This window comes from Saccopteryx leptura, chromosome 8, assembly GCF_036850995.1.
Source record: "Saccopteryx leptura isolate mSacLep1 chromosome 8, mSacLep1_pri_phased_curated, whole genome shotgun sequence".
Classification (NCBI taxonomy): Eukaryota; Metazoa; Chordata; class Mammalia; order Chiroptera; family Emballonuridae; genus Saccopteryx; species Saccopteryx leptura.
This window is the reverse complement of record NC_089510.1, coordinates 75,338,508-75,362,078: the sequence shown is the minus strand read 5'-3', so window position 1 is coordinate 75,362,078 and position 23,571 is coordinate 75,338,508. Positions and strand designations below refer to the sequence as shown.

The following is a 23,571-nucleotide window of genomic DNA, read 5'->3' as shown; positions in this document are numbered from 1 at the left end:
TCAGCAAAGATTACATATATAATATTAACTTCTTCAGGTCACAGAGGCCATCAATCCACATATCTATTTGTTAGAAATGATTTTTAGTTGGCCCTGGCTTTAGGCGACCCCTGTGTTTTGGTCGTTCGACCCCCGCCGGGGTCGCGACCCACAGTTTGAGAACCACTGCTTTAGAGACATGGTAAAAACAAACTGACCATTTTCAGTCTAAAAATTATTTAAGCCCTGGTCGGTTGGCTCAGTGGTAGAGCGTCGGCCTGGCGTGCATAAGTCCCGGGTTTGATTCCCGGCCAGGGCACACAGGAGAAGTGCCCATCTGCTTCTTCCACCCCGCCCCCTCTCCTTCCTCTCTGTCTCTCTCTTCCCCTCCCTCAGCCAAGGCTCCATTGAAGCAAAGATGGCCCAGGCGCTGGGGATGGCTCCTCGGCCTCTGCCCCAGGCGCTGGAGTGGCTCTGGTCGCAACAGAGTAACGCCCCGGAGGGGCAGAGCATCGCCCCCTGGTGGGCAGAGCGTCGCCCCTGGTGGGAGTGCCGGGTGGATCCCGGTCGGGCGCATGCGGGAGTCTGTCTGACTGTCTCTCCCCGTTTCCAGCTTCAGAAAAATACAAAAAAAAAAAAAATTATTTAACATATGTTGACTGATGACCTAATGAACAAATCTGGTTCATTACTGGTACTAAATAAAAGCGTTAAAATGTTTTTAAAAAATATATATAGTAGATTGCTCTTACCTGGATCTGATTCCGCAGTTGTTCTGCTTCCTGCCTCAGCTGTTCCAGTTCACTCATTTTTTGAATTTGTTTACTCTGAAATTAATAACACAAAGCAACTATAAGAGAGAGAGACTAATTCAGCTCTCCATTTACATATTTAATATGCTTTAAAAATTATATATAGCTTCTTTTTTATCTTTCTGAAACTCCAATGAGATAATCAATTATTACTAGAACATAAACTGGCTTGGTAAATATAGATCTATATTATTTACAAAGGATCTTATGGTGGAATATAATCAGAGAATGGAAGAGGAATCTTTAAAATGTTTTCATTATTTGGAGAGAGAGAGGAGAGTGAGTGAGAGGCATCAACTTGTAGTTGCTTTAGCTGTTCACTGATTGCGTCTCACACATGCCTTGACTGGGGGCTCAAGCCAGCGACCTTGGGATCCTGTAGATGATCCTGTGCTCAAACCAGCAACCCCATGCTCAAGCTGACAACCTCAGGTTTCAAACCTGAGACCTCAGAGTTCCAGGTCAACTCTCTATCCACTGTACCACCACTGGTCTGGAGAGAAATCGAGCTGTAGTTTTCAAAACTAAATTATAGATAATTACTACATGAATGGAGTCCAGTGAGAAATACTTAACAACCGGGCACCAACAGACATCCTCACTTGGATGTCTAATAGGCATCTCAAACTTAACACTTGAAAACTGAGCCCCATACCCCCGCCCAGATCTTCCTTATCTCAGGAAATGGTACTCCCATTCTTTCAGTTGTTTAAGCCAAAACCTGGGAGTCGTCTTTAACTTCTGTATCCTTCTTCATACTCTACATATCTACCATTGGACAAGCATGTCAATCCTTCCAGAAGAATATCCAGGATTTAAGCAGCTCAGATTATGTCCACTCTGACCACTTTGGTCCAAGCCACCATCATCCCTCACCTGGTCTCCCCTCTCTCTTGCTTCTGACCACTCTCCAGCCTATTCTAAATATAACAACTAGCAATCCTTTTAAAACACAAGTCACTCTTCTGCTTTAAATCCTACAATGTTTTTCTCCTCCATTCTGAGAACCTTACTCCTTATATTGAATTACAGAGCTCTACTCAACTGTTACACACTACTCTCAACCTCCTCATCTCTCTCTCTCTCCCACTCTAGATTCAGCCACTCAAAAGCTTCTTAATGTTCCTTGAAGACACTAAGTAGGCTCCAGCCTCAGCGTCCTTACACTTGCTCTTCCGTCTACCTGAAATGCTCTTACCAGCCCCGATCCCGCAATGTTTTCATCGCTTGCTCCCTTACTTCTCATCAAATGTTACCTCTCAGAGCAGCGGTTGAGAACCACTGTCTCAGAGGGACCTTCGCTGACAGGACTTATGCACCCACTTAGCCCCCTTACCCTGTCTCTATAAGGTCACGATCAGACTCACCACCATCGAGCATGCATTTGCTCATTGTTGTCTGTTTTCTCTTAGTAGAATATAAGCTCCTTAATGCAGACACGTTGTTTGCTTTATTCTTTGCTATATCCCTAGTACCTAAAATACTTTCTTCTCCAGTAAATAAGCTAACCTGAAATAGCTTTTAAAATAAAGAAAAATTTGTTCTAAAGATTTAAGATGAATCACAGAACCAAAAGCCATGAATATTATCAGCTCAGGAAGAAACCAGAGGCTGAAAACCTGTAGCAGTCTTTCTCTAACTGCCCTGCTTTCATCTGTTTTCCCTCTCTCTACAGAATACCTTTCTCTGTTCTCTAAGCACAAGACTCAATTTATATCTCCCCAGGTCATGATTAGAGCCCAAAATGACTATCACAACACCAAAGTCCTGCAAGAATCTTTGGGGTATCCAGCCTTCATTCACTTCAACTGTGAAGTAGTACTAAAACTGCTCACTAAAACAACTTTAAACTAATAACTGAACAGTTTCACAATAAGCACAGTGCTCCTTCAAATACTGTAAATTCTTAACTGATGGGGTTGCAGGTGGGGGCCATGACCCCTCCTCCCTTAAGTGGACAAAGGGACACTGACAAACGGATGTTCCAGGTCACTTCCCCCAGGCATCCGGGTGACTAGCCCGGGTATGGAAGGTCCCCTAGCTTATTTACGGTTAATCTTACATAAATCGCTGAAAGAGACATTTTTCCTTAATGACCATCAGCCCCCACCCTCAAATCCCCTATTTAACTAACCCTACCTGTTAGAGAACTGGGGCTGCTCTCCCCTACGAGACAGCCCAGCAGGCTTTCTCTCAATAAAGCCTGTTACACTGGTCTTTCGGCCTCCAAGTGATTCTATCTCTAAGTTCTTTTTCAACATGAATATTTGATTGATTTAGCACAGTTTCTATAACTATCCTATAGTGAAAGCACTGTAAGTTGAGCAGAAAGCAGCATATTAGTTATCTTTTAAAATTTCAGATGTATGCCTGACCGGGTGGTGGCGCAGTGGATAGAGCGTCGGACTGGGATGCAGAGGACTCAGGTTCGAAACCCTGAGGTTGCCGGCTTGAGCGTGGGCTCATTTGGCTTGAGCAAAAAATGGCTCACCAGCTTGGACCCAAGGTCACTGGCTCGAGCAAGGGGTTCCTTGGTCTGCTGTAGCCCCATGGTCAAGGCATATTTGAGAAAGCAATCAATGAACAACTAAGGTGTCACAATGAAAAACTGATGACTGATGCTTCTCATCTCTCTCAGTTCCTGTCTGTCCCTGTCTATCCCTCTCTCTGACTCTCTCTGTCTCTGTAAAAAAAAAAAAAAAAAAGTCAGCCAGAAACTCAGTGAATGGACAGGAGAGAAAAACAGAAGTCAGACACACTGAAACTAGCACAGGCATTACGTTTGAGTTTTTAATTTTGCTACCAAATTTCCCCTTATATTGAACATGTTTAAGAGCCCCCAAAGAAAACTGATTCAGCCCCCTCTAAACTGAAGGGAGTGGTTGTGTATGTTTCAGGAAACAAACCAGGTGCTGCTCTTGGTGTCAGCTGTTTCCCTTCATCTGTCTTTCCCGGCACAGTTCATTCTTTCAGCAGACATGGACTGAATGCCTGTTGTGCACCAAGAACAAAGCTACATGTGAATATGACATCGCCCCCCTCACCAGGGCTTTGCAGTCAAAGGAGGAAAACAGACACGTAAAAGTCCATAACCCATCACCCTAAGCCCTAGGGCCTGATGCCTTTCTGAATTTGGAAGTTTTCAGATTTTAAAAAGGTATGTTTCCCATATATCACGTAACACCCCAAAAGAACCCTGGGGGAGCACCTCACATAATCAAGAAGGAGTGCTCTAAATGTTAGCACATTCACAACTAGGTGGGAAAAAATAGACTAGCAAGTGTTGTGTGTGTGTGTGTGTGTGTGTGTGTGTGTGTGTGTGTGTGTGTGTCAGAGACAGAGAAAAAATCAGAGAGGGGTCAGATAGGGACAGACAGGAAGGGAGAGAGATGAGAAGGATCAAGTCTTCGTTGTGGCTCCTTAGTTATTCATTGATTGCTTTCTCATATGTGCCTTGACTGGGGGGCTCCAGCTGAGCGAGTGACACCTTGCTCAAGCCAGCGACCTTGGGCTCAAGCCAGCAACCATGGGGTCATGTCTATGATCCCACACTCAAGCCAGCGACCCCGCGCTCAAGCCGGCAACCTCAACATTTTGAACCAGGGTTCTCAGCGCCCCAGTCCGATGCTCTATCTGCTGCGCCACAACTGAGTCAGGCTAGACTAGCAAGTTTCATGTTAGTTATTCAGGTCAGGTCGTGGACCCAAATGAGTTCAAATTACATAAAGTTTTGCCAGTAAATGATTTATTTTTAAAACTTCAGTTCCAAAGCATTCTGTATTTCCACTGTGGATAAGTCTGTTGACCTGGGCCCTGGGCAGGTAACTCAGTTGGTTAGAGTGTTGTCTTGATGGGCCAGGACTGCAGGTTGATCTCCCGGCAGGACACGTACAAATACAACCAATGGGGGGGGGGGGGGGCAAACAGTGAGTGCATAAATGAGTAGAACAAATCTCTATCCCTCCCTCATCTCCTCTCTCTCTAAAATCAATCAATAATTTTTTTTAATTTTTAAAAGATTTAAAAATTTTAAAAGATTGTTAACCTGTAAGATATAAAAGGAGGATTACCTGGTATAAAGGCACAATGACCCAGATCTTAAAAGAAAACTTTTCATAGAAACTCATTTAACAACATCAAATCAACCTCAGGAGGCAGGTGCTGGTATCTTCCTCATTCTACAGACGAAGAAATTTTATGTTAGGGAGGTCATGGGCCTTACCAAAGTTCACACAATCTAAGGGAGCTAGAATATGATTATGTATTTAATGTGTGGCCCCAGAAATTGTTTAACCTAAGTCTCAATTCTGTACAGTGGAGACACTACTATCTTAACCCATGGGATTGTTTTGTGGATTACATAACACACATTTACAAAGTATCTGTGGAACTTTAGAGAAAGCTAATTTAACCCCGCAAGGGCAATATATAAAGAAGCTATAACTATAAACACCACTCAAGCCAATATGTATATCTATCTCTATGGTGGATCAATAGATGTAATATAATCATACTTTAAACAAAAAACGAAAATAAATTATTCCCAGGAAGAATTCTCTGCATGGCTCAGCGTCCCAGGAACACTGCAACGCAGCCACCTGTCCCTCTCCGTAACTCCTGGAGAAGCACTGAGGCTTCCTCCCCCAGCAGGGGCTGTGTTCTTCTGTTTGCAGGCAGAAGACATAAACCACTTCCAGCCCATAACGGGCTCCTTTATACAGTGTCTCCAATGGGGCAGGCTGGAGAAAGAGAGGGCCTCCAAGGGGAAGAAAGGATAGGAGGAAAAAACCTCCAATCATTTGAAGGATTTTCTCACAGGACACCCACCTCCTCAAGATACCTGACCCACCCCAACAGCACTTTGCCCACCCCTACTCCAATGTCTCCACTGAAGCATTTATTAGTCATGTTTTATCCTTCAGATAAATAAGGGAAGAAACAGTAATAACCACTAATTTAACCAAATAGCTATCAGTGGTTTTCAAAAGGTGGCTACCAGAATCATCATCATCACTTAGGAACATACTAGAAATACAAAATTTTAGGCTCTTTCCCAGGCCTAACGAACTCTGAGGGTGGAGCCCAGCAAACTGTGTTTAACAAACGTTCCAGGTCATTCTGCGAGGCCTCCTAGACTTTGGGAACCAAAGGATCTCAACTCTGGTTTACACAGGAAACAAATCTGAAACTGGCGGACTGGAGAAAAAGTTCAAGATTGTGTGCTCATACATTGAAAAGTTCCGTAAAAAGCTAAATGGCATTTATATTATCCTCTTAGTCAAAACATCTAAATACTTTAAAAAAATAGAGATACTAGATGGAAATCATAGAAAAAAATCATTTCCGTTCTTATTGGTTTTAAATTTTGCTAAATTCCTTCCCATTTCTGAGTTGTGAGGGGAAACTCTTTCTGAAGTATGGCTTTAGGGGCAAAAAGGCAACAGAGGAAAAAACACAGACGTTTACATACATAAATTTCCTACTTCTCAACGCTCACAACTTACAATGTTTTTACAAAGAAATCACTAACAACTACTTGTCAGATTTCAAGTGTTGCCATCCCTTTTCTCAAGGGAAACAGCACATCGGGTAAAATCTTGATTTTTTTTTTTTTTTTTGGAAGCCATTACCTCCTTTAAAATAACCCATTTATATGAGGTCCTGCTTTACTCTTTAAGAAATATAAGGATGAAATAAACATCAGGATTGGAAGGAAAGCTTAGAAAGCAAGCTACCTTCTTCTATTTTGAAATACCCATTACAGCCTCACCTGTGGTGGTACAGTGGGATAAAGCGTCGACCTGGAACACTGAGGTTGCCGGTTCGAAACCTTGGGCTTGCCTGGTCAAGGCACATATGGAAGTTGATGCTTCCTGCTCCTCCCCCTTCTATCTCTCTCTCTCTCTATCCCCTCTCGCTAAAAAAAAATAAATAAATAAAATATTTTAAAAAAAAGAAAAGAAATACCCATTACAGCCTGAGAAAATAACTTGGGGAAAAAAAAAACCTCTTTTTAAAAAAAATATAAGGTTTAAATGGATTAAACTTTGTTAAAGTAGTAAAGTATATGAGAAAATGCCCACCAAGAAAACAGTGTTTCATGCATCGTTGGAATTAACTAAAAAAAGAACTTGGATTCTGAACTGCCAAAAGTAATTTTTATTTATTTTTAATTTTTTCCAAAATAAAAAGAACATAGTGGTTTTCTTAACAAGACACAACATGATTGATCCACACAGAGTAATAAATCAATCAATAAGAAAACAAGTTCTTCATCTAGATATCATATACAAATCCATTTGGGGTGAACACTTTGTATAATGACGAGGGGCTGTGTCATTGACCAAGACAGTCACTGTTGCACAAATCTAAACTGAGATGGTTCATTTTATAACCCAATAAAATAACATGCATAAAAATAAAAATAAACTAATAGGAATTCATAAAATTAAAAGCAAAGGGGTTCTGTGGTTTCATTCCTACACACTTTAACATTTATGTTATAAATGAAATTTGTGTGACCTCTGCAATGTTTTTAGACTACCTCCCATTTATAAAAGGTAAGTGTTTAACCATAAGGTCATTAAGTAAGCTTAATTTTTAATTGAAAAATTACAAATTATCCTTTAAATAAAGAAAAAAGAAAAGAAGGGGAAAAAGTCTTTGAGGCAAAGCCAACAAAATCTAAACCCACAGGAATACCACGGCTGCATGAGAACTGGAGGCAGAGGCTTGTTTTAAAGAGAAAACGGACATGTTTCTGTTTTTTCAGTGTATCTTCTAAAAATCCCTGTATATTACAGGGGTGGGCAAAAGCAAGTTTTCAGTTGTAAATAAAACAGAATTTATCCTTGTATTATTAATTATTGTATTATTTATTTGTATTATGTAAACCTACTTTTGCCCACCCCTGTACATAGAGAGAGAGATACTCTGGAAACTTTAAATGAATAAGTCTAGCTTTTTTCCAGTCAACATTTTGAGAAAGTACTCAAAAATATTTTTCTTCCTGCATTATTCCTATTATTTTTATCTACAGTTCTAACGCACATGAGAAATGAGCACTATCCTGACCTACTGTCAATCCAAATCAGCACATGACACTTTTCACTCAGCAAACATGTATTTAACACCTGCTCCATATGGACCCATTCCAATCAGAAAAGCAGATAATAATAATTACATTAGGATGAAAGTGCTACAATACAGCATATATTTAAACTGTTATGTCAGCCAAAACCAAATGTTTCATGAGAACGTAGCTGAACTCAATAAGGTTTTCCCTTAAACTTTATACAATCGTTGAGTACCCACTGAAACCATTTCAGTATGCTTATATTTTTAGCCCTACCAACTCTTAAAGTAACAAGTTCTATAAATTCCCTTTCAGTTGTGTAAAACAGCAGGGCATTTCCTCTTACTTAGTCCTAAAACAGGGGTCCCCAAACTTTTTACACAGGGGGCCAGTTCACTGTCACTCAGACCATTGGAGGGCCAGACTATAAAAAAAACTATGAACAAATCCCTATGCACACTGCACATATCTTATTTTAAAGTAAAAAAACAAAACGGGAACAAATACAATATTTAAAATAAAGAACAAGTAAATTTAAATCAACAAACTGACCAGTATTTCAATGGGGACTATGCTCCTCTCACTGACCACCAATGAAAGAGGTGCCCCTTCCGGAAGTGCGGTGGGGGCTGGATAAATGGCCTCAGGGGGCCACATGCGGCCCGCAGGCCGTAGTTTGGGGACCCCTGTCCTAAAACTACCTTCTTTAAGCTGACACATCTCTAGTTTTAGGATTTCTAAGACTTTGTGAACCAAACATTAGGAAAATAAATTATGATTATATAAATTACAAATCATAACCATGTCAGCCTAACCTTTTCTCAAGACTCCACTGAAGTATTATCACTTCTTAAGATTTTTTTTTTGATAGGACCGTGTAAGGTTCATCCTGTATCACTAAGTCACACAGCCCTGTATCACTTCATTTATTTATTTTAGAGAGAGAGAGAGACAAGAAGGGAGAGAGAGGTGAGGAGGAGAGAGATGAGAAACATCAACTCAAGAGTTGCTTCAGCCCTGGCCGGTTGGCTCAGCGGTAGAGCGTCGGCCTAGCGTGCGGAGGACCTGGGTTCGATTCCCGGCCAGGGCACACAGGAGAAGCGCCCATTTGCTTCTCCACCCCTCCACCGCGCTTTCCTCTCTGTCTCTCTCTTCCCCTCCCGCAGCCAAGGCTCCATTGGAGCAAAGATGGCCTGGGCGCTGGGGATGGCTCTGTGGCCTCTGCCTCAGGCGCTAGAGTGGCTCTGGTCGCAACATGGCGACGCCCAGGATGGGCAGAGCATCGCCCCCTGGTGGGCAGAGCATCGCCCCTGGTGGGCGTGCCGGGTGGATCCCGGTCGGGCGCATGCGGGAGTCTGTCTGACTGTCTCTCCCTGTTTCCAGCTTCAGAAAAAAAAAAAAAAAGAAAGAAAAAGAGTTGCTTCTGCCCTGGCCGCTGGCTCAGTGGTAGAGCGTCGGCCTGGTGTGCAGGAGTCCCGGGCTCGATTCCCGGCCAGGGCACACAGGAGAGGTGCCCATCTGCTTCTCCACCCCCCCTCCTTCCTCTCTGTCTCTCTCTTCCCCTCCCGCAGCCAAGGCTCCACTGGAGCAAAGTTGGCCCGGGCGCTGAGGATGGCTCCATGGCCTCTGCCTCCGGCGCTAGAATGGCTCTGGTTGCAACAGAGCAACGCCCCAGATGGGCAGAGCATTGACCCCTGGTGGGCATGCCGGGTGGATCCCGGTCAGGCGCATGCGGGAGTCTGTCTGACTGCCTCCCCATTTTCAACTTCAGGAAAAAAAAAAAAAGAAGAGTTGCTTCATTTCAGTTGTTTATTAACTGCTTCTCATACGCGCCATGATGGGGAAGGTCAGGGAGGCTCATGCCGAACCAGTGACCTTGGCCTCAAGCCAGCAACCCTGAAATCAAGCCTGCAACCTCAGGGTTTCCAACAGGGGCCCTCAGCATCAGGATGCGCTGCCACCAGTAGGCTTATATCACTTTAAAGTCACTTAATTTGATTTTGTTTAATGAGGAAAAAAAGTCCTTAAATGTATCAGACTTGGATTATATCTAAAAAAAGTGTTTAAATGACTCTCACTGCTAAAGAATAATATGACACCTGGGGATATCAGAACTTCATCTAGCAAATGTTTATGAGTGCCTAACAGGCATCATGATCTAGCTTACTTGCTGACTTGGCTTCACTAGACAAAATATGACTTGTGCAATTAACATATTCATGGCAAGGTGGCCATGAATTCTATGTGTTCACAGGTTTGATGAAAGTAAAATATTTAAAGTTAGCAATAATAACAAGTTATGGATCATAATTAACACTCAGCGTCTTTCCTCCAATCCAGATTTCATCCTAACAGAAAGCCTGAGCACCAAGGAACAAGATAAAGCTTCACCAATTAAAAAGTATGTGACACTGGCCTGAGATGAACAGATATCCACCTTTATTTACCAAAATACCGTACAACTGTTGTCTTGGGTTAGACCAGCAGCTAAAGAATACACCAGGCTAGCTATCTGGGATTCACGCCATCCGCAGCTCCTTACCCTCACCACTGATGTTCTCAAAATCTGTCAAAGGTAGCTTGAAGAGTGTGTTCGTTCTGAATTACATCTAGTCACATTTAGTTTTATTCTACTGCTCTAATTTTTCTACTCCTGTTTTCATCCTGCAATACTCAGTATCATATACACACTTGCGCAGCCTAAAGGGGAGCATGTATTACTCCTCAGCCTTTCATGCCCTCTCATTATCACTAACAACCTCACAAAGCCGCTCGGCACTGAGACTAGTTAGCACATAACCATAGGTGAAATTTACTTATCAACATTCCCCCTCTTCTTTATATCTTATTTTTCTTCTTTATATCTGTGTGTGTGTGTGTGTGTGTGTGTGTGACAGAGACAGAGAGAGACAGAGACAGAGAGAGGGACAGATTGACAGGAAGGGAGAGAGATGAGAAGCATCAATTCTTTGTTGCAGCACCTTAGTTGTTCAGCAACTACAGCAAACCTAGTGACCCCTTGCTCAAGCCAGCAACCTTGGGCTCAAGCTGGTGAGCTTTTGCTCAAACCAGATGAACCCGTGCTCAAGCCAGCGACCTCGGGGTTTCGAACCTGGGTCCTCTGCATCCCAGTCCAATGCTCCATCCACTGCGCCACTACCTGGTCAGGCTCTTCTTTATATCTTAAAACATGGAGGAGTGTGTGTGTGTGTTTAAATTTGTGTATCTCCCCAAACACTTTCACAGTGCCACATAAATAATTAATAAATGTAATGAAATCCCTTGTTGACAAATTTTAATTCCAATTAATGAAGTTTAATATAACACCATGAAAACTAATGTCTAAGTTTAAAAATTATTTAAACACAACTGCCTTTGCTTTTTACACCAGATGGCAGGGAGACAACACCTTCAGAGTTTATCCCCCTCAACAGCCTCCCTAGAGGCCCATTTAATGAAGATCTTGTTCACAAATTTCAGTTTCCTTAAATAATTAGCTATCATCTCCATTTAAATACATAATTTAATTTACAGAGTCTAGAAAGTAAAAAATCTTCTCAATTATTTCCTTGTAAAAACTGGTCACTATAAACCTTAATAACTAACCTAAATACGATGTATACTTTATGTCACATGCTAATTAGACAACAAAGCCTCATTCAAGCTTACGCTGCATTATTGGGCTTTAATTTCACATTACCAAATTGTTAAAAGTCCAATTTTTGTACTTGGAACAATTCCTGGGTAAAGGTGTTTAGGTGGAAACTCATGAAAATTGAAGGGGGAAAAAACGGAGCCAAGCCATTGCTAAATGTTACTTACTATAACAAAAGTATCAACTATTCCTATGTAAGAACCCAGAGATCAGCTCTGAGCACAGGCCCCACGGTTCGCATCTCTGTTCCCCAGCAGGTAGTATTCTCACTCTTATGGTACAGATTCCATCCATTTCTCTGTATTACAAGTTAGATGATGAAGAAAAACAAGGCTTCTAAGAACAGGATATTTTAAAAAATATTTTATTGATTTTTAGAGAGAGGGGAGAGAGAGGGGGAGAGAGAGAGAGAGAGAGAGAGAGAGAGAGAGAGAGAGAAGGGGGAGGAGCAGGAAGCATCAACTCCCATATGTGCCTTGACCAGGCAAGCCCAAAGTTTCGAACTGGCAACCTCAGTGTTCCAGGTCGACGCTTTATCCCACTGCACCACCACAGGTCAGGCCAGAACAGGATATTTTTGAATAGGTAAGATGAACGTTTAAGGATAGTCATTACAAAATGTTTATACAATAAAAAATTACAAATATATCGCCTGACCGGGTCACCAGCTTGAGCGCGGGCTCATCTGGTTTGAGCAAAGCTCACCAGCTTGGACCCAAGGTCGCTGGCTCAAGCAAGGGGTTACTCAGTCTGCTGAAGGTCCACGGTCAGGGCACAACATATGAGAAAGCAATCAATGAACAACTAAGGTGTCACAACGCTCAACAAAAAACTAATGATTCATGCTTCTCATCTCTCCGTTCCTGTCTGTCTATCCCTGTCTATCCCTCTCTCTGACTCTGTCTCTGTAAAAAAATAAAAATTAAAAAAAATTACAAATATAAATCAATAGGAGAGCAGACATGGTACATCCATACAGTGAAATATTATGTGGCTATTAAGAATACAATGTTAGAGTTCTACATACTTGCAAAGATGCTGACACTAACAGACACCTCTGAACAATGCTCCCTTTTGGAGTTCCAAATGTATGGAAACAAGCATCCCAGTGGGAGTACGCCCTTCCACAGTATATACTGTTTCCTTGGTTAAAACTATAGGGCACAAGAACTCTGCTAAAACCAAAATGGGAGGGGGGGTAAGCTGTATACTCTTTACATATAAAATGTGGACATTAAGAGAAACTTTAATTTTATTTTAGCAAATTGGTAGTACATGAGTGTTGAAATCATTTAATGTGATTTCTACTTTAAAACATTAAATAAAGATGTAGTTCTCAGCAATTTGATAAGAAACATTTCTCCATAATGCATACTGAGAAAATGGTATTGAGGAAGTAATCAAGGATTTTTGGCATAACTATTGCACCAAAGGAGATTCTTGGGTGCTATACCATTCACAGGACCTTAGTGGGAAGGTAGTGATGCATGACAATTAAGAGTACTGCCGCTAGCCCCCCGTTGGGCTTTGAATCCTGGCTTCTGCACTGGTGTACACTACTGACATGTAGAAAAGTCAACAAAGGTTAACTGGTATCTTTTTATAGCTGAGAAAAAGGCACCTTTGAACTAAATATGGAAAACTATTTAAAATATTTTAATAGAAGTATTCCTAAGCAGAAAGTATTTAAAGTAATGAAAACATTTTAACCTGACCAGGTGATGGCATAGTGGACAGAGCATCGACCTGGGACGCTGAGGTCCCAGGTTCAAAACTAAGGTCACAGGCTTGAGCCTGGGATAACAGACACGACCCCACCATCACTGGCTTGAGCCCAAGCTTGCTGGCTTGAGCAAAGCGTCCCTGGCTTGGCTAGAGCCCCGCAGTCAAGGCAGGTGGAGAAGCAATCAATAAACAACTAAAGTGCCGCAACTATGGGTTGATGATTCTCATCTCTCTCCCTTCCTGTCTGTCTGTCTCTCTCGCTTAAAACAAACAAAAGACCATTTTAGAGCTAAACAGTTTTATTTTTTCACAGTGAGCCAGAAACAGATATCTCTGTAAATCTAGCTACTGCCCTTTTTCTTTTCATTTTTTCCAATCTTTTCATGATTAATCTAAAGGCTAACCTAAAATTTTCAAATCTTTGTAATTTAGAAGTATACAGTTTGTGATCAAAATTCTCCCCCTTTTGTTTCTTCCTGACCCCTCTAGTCATCTGCTGCTCATGCATACTACCTCCACCAGAGGGCAGACAGGAGAACGGTGAAGTGTGGAAAACAGAGCTGGGAACTTGTTAGCTTCCAGTGTCCCCAAAACCTTGAAACAGCACTAACATTATAAGATTCTCTGAGACAATCTCATTGAAATGGGATTAACTAAAACACAGCAAAAAAAGCTGGCAAATACTAATTCATGTCTCTATTCAGTTATTTAAATATCTGAGCTACAAACACATGCCAGGCACATTCCAGGCTCTAGAGATTGAGCAGTAAACAAAACAAGCCAAGTTCCCGTTGTCATGGAGCTTTATTCTATATCTGTCTAGGAGAAAGATAATAAGGCACATGAATAAATAACAATCTCAAGTACAGATAAATACTGTACAGGAAAAAAAATACTGCAAGAAATTAGAGGGTGACAGTGAAGGCTATTTTAAAATAAATTAATCTAAGTAAAGATCTGAATGAAATGACTGAATGAGTCATACCTTAAACGGGGGAAGAGCAGTCCAGGCAGAAGAACCAGTAAGTGCAAAGGCCACGAGGCACAAACTAACCTGCCACGCTGCTGAATGGACGGCCAAGACCACAGGGAGGCTGGAGGGGAGGCAAGCAAAGCAGGCGCGATGAGGGAGGGGAGCAGGAATCCAACCACGTGACCCTGTGGGCTCCTGACCACGTGAAAACTGCAGAGTTTATCTAGCAGTAATGGGGTCGGATGACTGAGAGAGATAATCTGATACACTTTACATCATTTCAAGTTCATGCTGGCTGCTAAAAGGCAGAAATTAGAAATGGAAAGACCAGCTAGCTTCTGTGATAGTTCTGGCCAGGAAAGCTGATGGTGGTTTGGCCCAGAGTAAAAGGCAGCGGACGTGACAAGAAACAGTCAAATTTGGAATAATTTTCATGTTAGAATCCATAATACTTGCCAAGGAGTAGGTATAGGATGAGTAAAACAGGAGAATGAAGGATAACTCAGGATGTTTAGCATGAGCAGCTGCATGGATGCAGGAACCATCTGCAGAGATAGAGAAGAGGAAGAAACCACAGCCAGTGGGGCAGGACGGGAACCACAGCCAGTGGGGCAGGACGGAAAGCACAGCCAGTGTCCCAGAAGTCAAGGGAAAAATGTTCAGTAAGGAAGGAGTTGTATCTGTCACCTGCGTCAAATGTGGCCGGGATCTACTTTGGCAACACTGACATCCCTGGCGACCTGGAGAAGAATGATTTTGATGGCACAGAAAAGATCAAGCCTCTCTGGAAGGGGTTCAGAAGAAGATGGGAAATGAGATGGTGAGGAATTGAGGAGTAGCAACAGCCCACATGAAATCTTTGAAAGATTTTTTTTGTTTTTTTTGGACATACTTAAATTTTTAACTTTTAATTTTTTAAAAATATCAAAGTAGGCCTGACCTGTGGTGGCGCAGTGGATAAAGCGTCGACCTGGAAATGCTGAGGTCGCCGGTTCGAAACCCTGGGCTTGCCTGGTCAAGGCACATATGGGAGTTGATCCTTCCAGCTCCTCCCCCCGTCTCTCTCCCCTCTCTATCTCTCTCTCTCCCTCTCTCTCTCTCCTCTCTAAAATGAATAAATAAAATTTAAAAATTTTTTAAAAAAAGATTTAAAATATCAAAGTTGGTAAAAGTAGTATACTGAACACACACCCTCACCTAAAATCACCAATTGTTAACATCTGCCACATTGCTTTATCTTCATCACTCTCTATATATGTAGTATTATTACTTACCCATTTGAGAGTATATTAAAGATACTCTGCCTCTTTACTTATAAATAATTTACTATGTATCTTCTAAGAGCAAGGGAAAACCCTTACATAACCACAGATAATGATCAAATTCAGAACCCTTAACATTGAAACAACACCATATTTAATATGCAGTACACATTCAAATTTTACTAGTGCTTCAATAATGTTCTTGAGCAACTGGATTATCCAATCCAGGATTATACACTGCATTTCACTGGCAGGTCTCTTGAATTTCCTTTAATCTGGAACAGTTCCTTATACTTTCTTTTTCTTTCAGGACATTAACATTTTGGAAGACTATACAAATCAGTTACTTCCTCAACTGTTTCCTTGTGATTAGATTTTGATTATGCTATTTAGAAACACTACAGAAAAACTAATGTCTTTAGTTTAAGCATATCAAGAGGAATATGTTTATTCCACTATTGCTGATGTTAACTCTGATCACTAGGTTGATGTACTGTCTGCCAGATTCCTGCTCTGTGAAGCCATTTTCCCCCGGTTGTTAAGACTAACACCACTGGAAATTGTATTAGTATCATTTTTCCTACCAACCTTTCTTCATTAGTAGCAATTGACTCAATTAATAGTATCATAATAGTTGCAAACTTGATTTCTATCATTCATTCTACAATTTTTATTGGCAGTCTAATTGGCAGAGCTTTCTCTTTTTATTCTTTTATTTATCTATTATAGACTTGTAAATTCTTATTTTATTCAATGGGTTATAATTCATTATTATCATTAATTAATTTTGATGCTTAAATTTTCCCAGACTTGGCCTGACCTGTGGTGGCGCAGTGGATAAAGCACCGACCTGGAACGCTGAGGTTGCCGGTTCAAAACCCTGGGCTTGCCTGGTTAAGGCACGTATGGGAGTTGATGCTTCCTGCTCCTCCCTCCTTCTCTCTCTCTCTCTGTCTTGCTTCTAAAATGAATAAATAAAATCTTTAAAAAAAAAAAAAATTTTCCCAGACTTGGCCATTCAAGCTAGTTCCTATGTCCTTTCCAAATGCCCCCTTCAACTTCTTTGAACACAAACCTGTGTTCTAGGCTTCTCTTGCACTTTCCCTGCCCTAACGCTAGAACCAGCCGTCTGGGCACAAGTTGGGCTTGCTGCTAGGATGTCGCTGGTTGTAGGCGGTTTCATTAGACAGAGCTAGGAAATCTATGTATATGTGTGTGTATGTGTGTGTGTGTGTGTGTGTGTGTGTGTGTGTGTGTAAGAATGTCTGTATATTTTAATCGTAAATTCATACTGATAACTCTAATTCTCATCCAACGCCAAGAGCATCCTTTATTGCCTTCTTGTATTTCATATTTTAATTTCCTTTCCTCCACAGTTCAAACCCCAAATTCCCAAATATCAGTAAACGTACTCAGTTGCCCAATCCTACAATAAAGACAAAATATTTTCAGAACTTCTGTGTCTCATCCCTACTACTATAAAAAATAGACTACTATACAGGGTTCAAATCTTTTTTATCTTTAAAGGTATATAGTCAAAGTCCCAAGTTAAATACATACTTGGATTCATTTTTTAATTCTGAGAGTTGATGTTATTCATTGAAATACAGTTGGTTCATTTGTTGCTGTTTGTATTCAATTTTGGAGGTTTTTCCTCCACCCATTGTTGTTAATTTCTGAACATATAAAACACTGACAAGTTTCAAAACTTAAAACTGTACAAAAACACGGTAGAGCGTCGGCCTGGCGTGCGGGGACCCGGGTTCGATTCCCGGCCAGGGCACATAGGAGAAGCGCCCATTTGCTTCTCCACCCCCAACCCCTCCTTCCTCTCTGTCTCTCTCTTCCCCTCCCGCAGCCAAGGCTCCACTGGAGCAAAGATGGCCTGGGCACTGGGGATGGCTCCTTGGCCTCTGCCCCAGGCGCTTGAGTGGCTCTGGTCGCGGCAAAGCGACGCCCCGGAGGGGCAGAGCATCGCCCCCTGGTGGGCAGAGTGTCGCCCCTGGTGGGGGTGCCGGGTGGATCCCGGTCGGGCTCATGCGGGAGTCTGTCTGACTGTCTCTCCCCGTTTCCAGTCTGTCTGTAGAGAGACAGACTCCCGCATGCACCCAAATGCAATCTACCCAGTATGCCCACCAGGGGGCGATGCTCTGCCCATCTGGGCCATTGCTATGTTGCAACCGCCTGAGACAAAGGCCTTGGAGCCATCCTCAGCACCAGGGCCAACTTTTGCTCCAATGGAGCCTTGGCTGCGGGAGGTGAAGAGAGAGACAGAAAGTAGAGGGGGAACAGTAGAGAAGCAGATGGGCGCTTCTCCTGTGTGCCCTGGCTGTGAATCAAACACAGGACTTCCACACACCAGGCCGACACTTTACCACTGAGCTAGCTGGCCAGGGCCTCCTGTGTTTTTCTTCTATCAAAAAATTATGCATGTGGAGCAGAGAAAAGGATCAAAAAAGAATTTTATCTAAGATGGGAGACATAACAGAAAGTTTGTATGACAATGGAAATGATTCTACAGATACTGGAATTAAATAGGAGAAATGGGATAATTACAGGGGGAAATGATCTTCTGATTTAAAGGGTTACCATATTCCAAAATAGATTGCCATGCTGTTTATAGCCTTCCAAATTAGTTCTATCTATGGCTCTAGAGAAGCCACATTAAAATGGAGTTATTATTTTGGAAGGAAAATTAATCACTACCTATTAATTTCAACAGAAGAAATTCTGCATGGCAAGGGGGAGGTTTTCAACTCTAAGTAAGATATTTAATCAGGAATAAATAGAGAAGAGAGAAGAGAATGGCTGATGTGAGAGTCTATGTAGTAACACGAACAAATAGTCACAATCATGCTGGACAAACTCACATCTCAACATGCCTTGGAAAAGTTACAAATATGCTAATAATTTATGCTAGTAATTGAGGATAAGTCCCCATGCCCTGGCTCTAAGTCAGTGTGGCACAGAGAACATGGACTCAAGAATGATGAGGTCTGGCCTTGAATCCCAACTGAGTCACTTAACTACATGACCACAGGCACACCTCAGAGGTGATGCCCTTACCTGTAGACATGCACAATGCCTCCTTTGCCAAGTTAATGTGAGATAGAAATAAAATAATGTATAGTATTTCCCCTGACCCAGAACAGATGTTCAATAAACAGATGTTCCTATAATAAACACAGATTAAACTAGTCAGCAAGGTAAAGAAAGCAATCACACAGTGTACTTCAATAATGCACCTGAAAGGACTCAGAGAAATCACACCATCTCAGGCAATATTTGGTAAGGGCAGAAAAATGCCACTTACTTCCAATTTTCAATTTTCAAAATGTCCCAGAGTCTATTTTTAAAGTGTAAAAATATGTGCTGACACACTAAAGTGCCAATGATTTACAAGAAGCAATTCTGGGAAGATGTCGATCAATTGGTGCAAACTTCCAGTTATGAGATGAATAAATTCTGGGGATATTATGTAAACCATGGTGACTATGGTTAACTCTTCTACTGCACACTTAAAAGCTGCTAGGAGAGCCTGACCAGGCAGTGGCACAGTGGATAGAGCGTTGGACTGGGACGCAGAGAACCCAGGTTCGAAACCCGGAGGTTGCCGGCTTGAGCGCAGGCGCATCTGGTTTGAGCAAGGCTCACCAGCTAAGACCCAAGGTCACTGGCTTGAGCAAGGGGTCACTAGGTCTGCTGTAGTCTACCCCCACCCCAGTCAAGGCACACACACGAGAAAGCAATCAATGAACTAATGTACCGCATCAAAAAATTGATGCTTCTCATCTCTCTCCCTTCCTGTCTGTCTGTCCCGATCTGTCCCGCTCTCTGTCTGTCTCACATACAAAAAAAGTTGCTAGGAGAATAGAACTTAAATGCTCTTACACCCCCTCAACACACACACACACACACACACACACACACACACACACACAAATGAGGTAATGGATGGGTTAACCAACCTTACTGTGGTAAAAATTTTGCAATATATATGTATCAAATCATCATGTTGTACATTTTAAACTTACACAATGTTGTAGGTCAATTCTAACCCTTTATTATTTTATTCTAATAATAAAGCTGGAAAATTACTAAAAGAAGAAATTCTACAGGTTAACAAAGAGAAATTACTCAGAATAACCTCTAAATGATGCCTATGGATCACAAAGAGATAAACCTAAATATATCACAAGTCATATTAACCAATTTTATAATTTTATAAATGTGTACACACAAGGGAGTTAACCATGTTCAGAAAACAATATTTTATAAGTTTCTATTTCGGTTTCAAATTTATCTGCAAACCAAAATGCAACAAGGAAAATCTTAAAATGATCTTTATCCAAATACTGAAATATACAATAACCTTTCAGAGCTGTGAACAAAAATGGGGCTCTGTAATGAATTTCACCAAAAGTAACCTCACAGAGATCTGATCCAAAATTCCTTACGGGCATGTCATGGCGGTAGTTCCACCTCAGGCTGGTAACTGCCCTTGTAAAAGGTTATCTTTGTCTTAAGCAAGCCTTGTCTATTGTTTTTGCTTAGCTAGGTTAACATACCTTTGAAATGCCTCTTTTACAGACCCCTTCAAGAGAGCACAGAACCTTGTTAACCATCCTATAATCTCGCAATTTTCAACCAGTGTGCAAGAGGCATACTGGTGTGTCACAAGAACTTTTAGAACATGTAATACCTGACTAGTCAGGGCACTGCCCTCTTTTCCCTTAGATTGTCAAATTTTTAAAAAATGACAACAGCCAACACAAAGTCCAGTGCAAATGAATCAAAATTATATCTATTTTTCTATTAAGAACAGCAAAAAAAATTTTTTTGGTGTGATGCAGAATTTCAGTAGTTTATGTGTGCTATGTGACGAAAAAGATTGAAAATTGCTGCTGTAATCCAATCATAGTGATTTCCCTGCCTTGCTTTTTTTCCAAGGGTTCATGCAGTGTTCCTTAGCTCCCTCCTTAATCCCATATGTATAAAAGACCTGCAAAACTGGAATTCTTCAGAGCATTTGACATCTTGGTTCTCTGCATGGTTTGGCTCAAACTCATAAAAAATTCTCTACAGTTTTGGCCGCTCTAACGTCGACAGAGCCTAGGATCAGTAATAACCCAAAAGCCCCACACTGAAGAGTCCTAAAATGTGCAATGGCAGAGACCCAGAGCATTCAGTCTTGTGTATACAAACCTTTGTTTTCCTCCTGACTAGAAATGACTTCTCTTTCACCTTAAATAAGCAATGTGAGCTCTATATTCTACAAGATGTACTTAAAAGTCACCATCTCAGTTTACTACACTAAAATGGGCTGATAACACAGCAATCTAATCAACAGTTAAATGTTTTAAGAAAACTTTCCAGCAGAGTGCTAATCCACAAGTCCGGCTGTGTTGCCAGTGGTGGAGAGGCAGACAGATGCATCCACATCCTTTTACTAAGAGAGAAAAGGAAGGAGTGGCGAAGGGGACGGGAGATGCAAAATAACAACACATTGCTTCCATTAACAAACGAGAATCTGCTTTTAAGCTTTTGAAAAGTCAATCTTTCCCTACCGATAAATAGCAAAGTAAAAGACAATCATTTCTATTTTGCAGAAAAAGAATGTGGAGAGAAAAGGAAAACACTTTACCATGTACTGAACTTACAAGTGTTCGAAATCCATTAATTTCCCCCACTCTACCCCCAAAATGATGGGCGGCATATTATTTCCAAAATAAATTTAACACGAAACCACTGGGCTCATTTTTAGCGCTCAGTAGAGAACTTTTTGAGTTTTCTCAGCGCTCTACACCCAATAACCTTTATGGGCGATCCTGGATAACCGCTACTTTCAGGATAAACACGAGCTCTCCCTCTGTCCCCGGGGGTTGCGGGGCACGAGAGGAACTTGGGATCCCGAGGCCAGGGGTACGGCCAGTCTCCTCGCCTCCCGGAGCGCGCGGTCCGAGCGGCCGAGGAAGTGCCCCCGGCGGCGGCCAAACGGCCGGTCTTCGCACCGGAGCAGAGCGCGACTGAGGCGCACCCGCCCCGTCCCCCACCCCGCCGGCAGGGGCTGCTGCCCGGAGCCCCGGGCCCCTGAGTCAGAAGGGATCCGGTCGGCCCGCGCTGCCACCCGAACCGGGTTCCGCCGGGTCGGCCCCGCGGCGTCCCACGCCCCGCGAGGGAAGTCCGGGATTCCCCTGCGGGACGCACCGACGAGCCGCGCTCGCGCCCTCGCAGCCTACCTGGAGGGAGCTCAAGCCCGTGTCGACCCGGAGCTGCCTGGATCCTCTGGGCGCTCGGCAGCCCCAATCGCGCGGAGCTGGCGAGCAGAGCGCAGAGCACCGCGGAGACCAGCGCGGCAAAGACCCGCCGACCACACCCAGGCCGCGCCGCTCAGCTGCCAACTCGGCGGCGCGCCGGGGCGGCGGCTGGGACGTGGCTCCAGGTTCGAGGCTCGAGGCACGAGGCGCGCGGAACCAGCGGCAACGCGCTGCGCGCGCGCGCAGACCCTGGATCGCGCGCGCGGCCTGGGCACGGGGAGAAGGGAGCGGGCGCCCAGCGCAGCAGCTTCTGCTTCCTATTTTCTGTCTCTTTTCCTGCCAGAGGAACATTAATTCCCGGGCAGTTTCGTTTTCTTGTCGGCGTGGCGCTTGGACGCCGGCGCATACTTTATCTGTGTAGCGCCCAAGTGGAGTGGCTGGTTTCTTTCCCGGCACCGCATAAGCCTCAGTTTGCTCGTGGGCCGGATAGGGGGGCTGACTTAGAAGACCCCAAGGTCCCGTTCAGATTCAACATTATGAAATTCTATATATAAAAAAATAAACCTAAGTCCAGAGTTACACAAAATTCCATTGCACTCCCAGGTCTACTATCGCTAGTTGTGCGACTACCATCTCAGGGCCTCGATTTCGTCGTTGGAAAATAAGAGATGATACTCGCTTCATAAAGGTGCTAGAATATTAAGTGAGATAACCTTTACAGAGAGGCTGCCTCTAAATAAATGATCAATACTTGAAAGTTATCATTGCTACTGCCACTGATAAAACCAGGCCTTCCAAATAACCCTGTGAAGTCGCTCTTCTCAGCATGAGTTAAAATAAACATCATGGGCATCTCAACCCCACACTTCTCTGGGTGTTTGATGTTTAAAATGTCATAAAGTGAATGCATCTATCCAATTTACTTGAAGTCAACACCCCGCCCCACCCCCGGAACAATTTTCCTTTCTCCACCCCCATCTTTCTTCTGAGTTAATTTCAGTTTGGCAGACTGTTGCTATAGCATTCTTTCTCTGACGTAAAACAATTTAAAGAAATAGCCCTGGGCGAGGAAAACTGCAGAGGAGTTCCTTGTGGAGTTTCTGTGCCTGAGAAAGATCTGGAAAATATCGTAAGAGAATTCGAACACTCCGCAGCCTTCCACTCCTTCTTTAGCAGCTTCCCAATATCACCTGGAATAACTCTTAGTACCTTAAAGGAGATGATGCCATGATAAGCACACCCTGATGGCCACTGTGGGGGAAAAAAAGTGACCGTTTTGTTTTAAAGTCAGACCATACCAAAAGTGGAAAGAGACGTGGAGCTAGGATGATGAAATCATAGGTGGCTTTCCTCCAAATTTTCATTTTCCCCAAGGTGGGATGCTATTTTCCATTGAAAAGAAAGGGGAGAAATGCCAAATATTCTACGTATCGAAGTGTCAGAAAAGTTTATGACCTGTGTGGTTTGCATCTGTAACTGTTTAAATGTTTTAATGATTAAATCCTGAGCTTTATCCTTGTTCTTTTTAGGCAGAAGCGAAGGAAAATTGTTATTTAAGGAGTGCCTATTGAGTACCAGGCTCTCTGCTTTCATATATCATACTTAATTTTCATAATGATGTCACACTGTGTTGTATCTCTGTTTTACAGATAAAGAAATCGAGGCACAGTGAGATTAACTGATTTATCTAGAGTCACACAGTGAGGCAGAGCTTTATATGGAACCCAGATTAGATGGACTTCAAAGCCCATTTTAGATGATTTCTGTCTTGTTCTTGGGCAGTGACATTTAACAGGTATTATAGGATTTTTAAGTGGTGGTTAGGTTAAGAAT

General features: G+C 42.5%; 1 protein-coding gene across 1 annotated transcript in view; it reads right to left on the bottom strand.

Moving 5' to 3' along the window:
- The window catches only part of GNB4 (G protein subunit beta 4), a 71,292-nt gene extending 49,295 nt beyond the window's left edge, over positions 1 to 21,997 (bottom strand). The window contains exons 1-2 of the mRNA XM_066347431.1: positions 21,721 to 21,997; positions 732 to 806 (exon numbers count right to left, since the gene is read on the bottom strand). Coding sequence (XP_066203528.1) covers positions 732 to 788 — 57 coding nt within the window. The 5' untranslated portion in view covers positions 789 to 806; positions 21,721 to 21,997. The remainder of the gene's footprint in view (positions 1 to 731; positions 807 to 21,720) is intronic.
- Between the last annotated feature and the right edge of the window lie 1,574 nt (positions 21,998 to 23,571).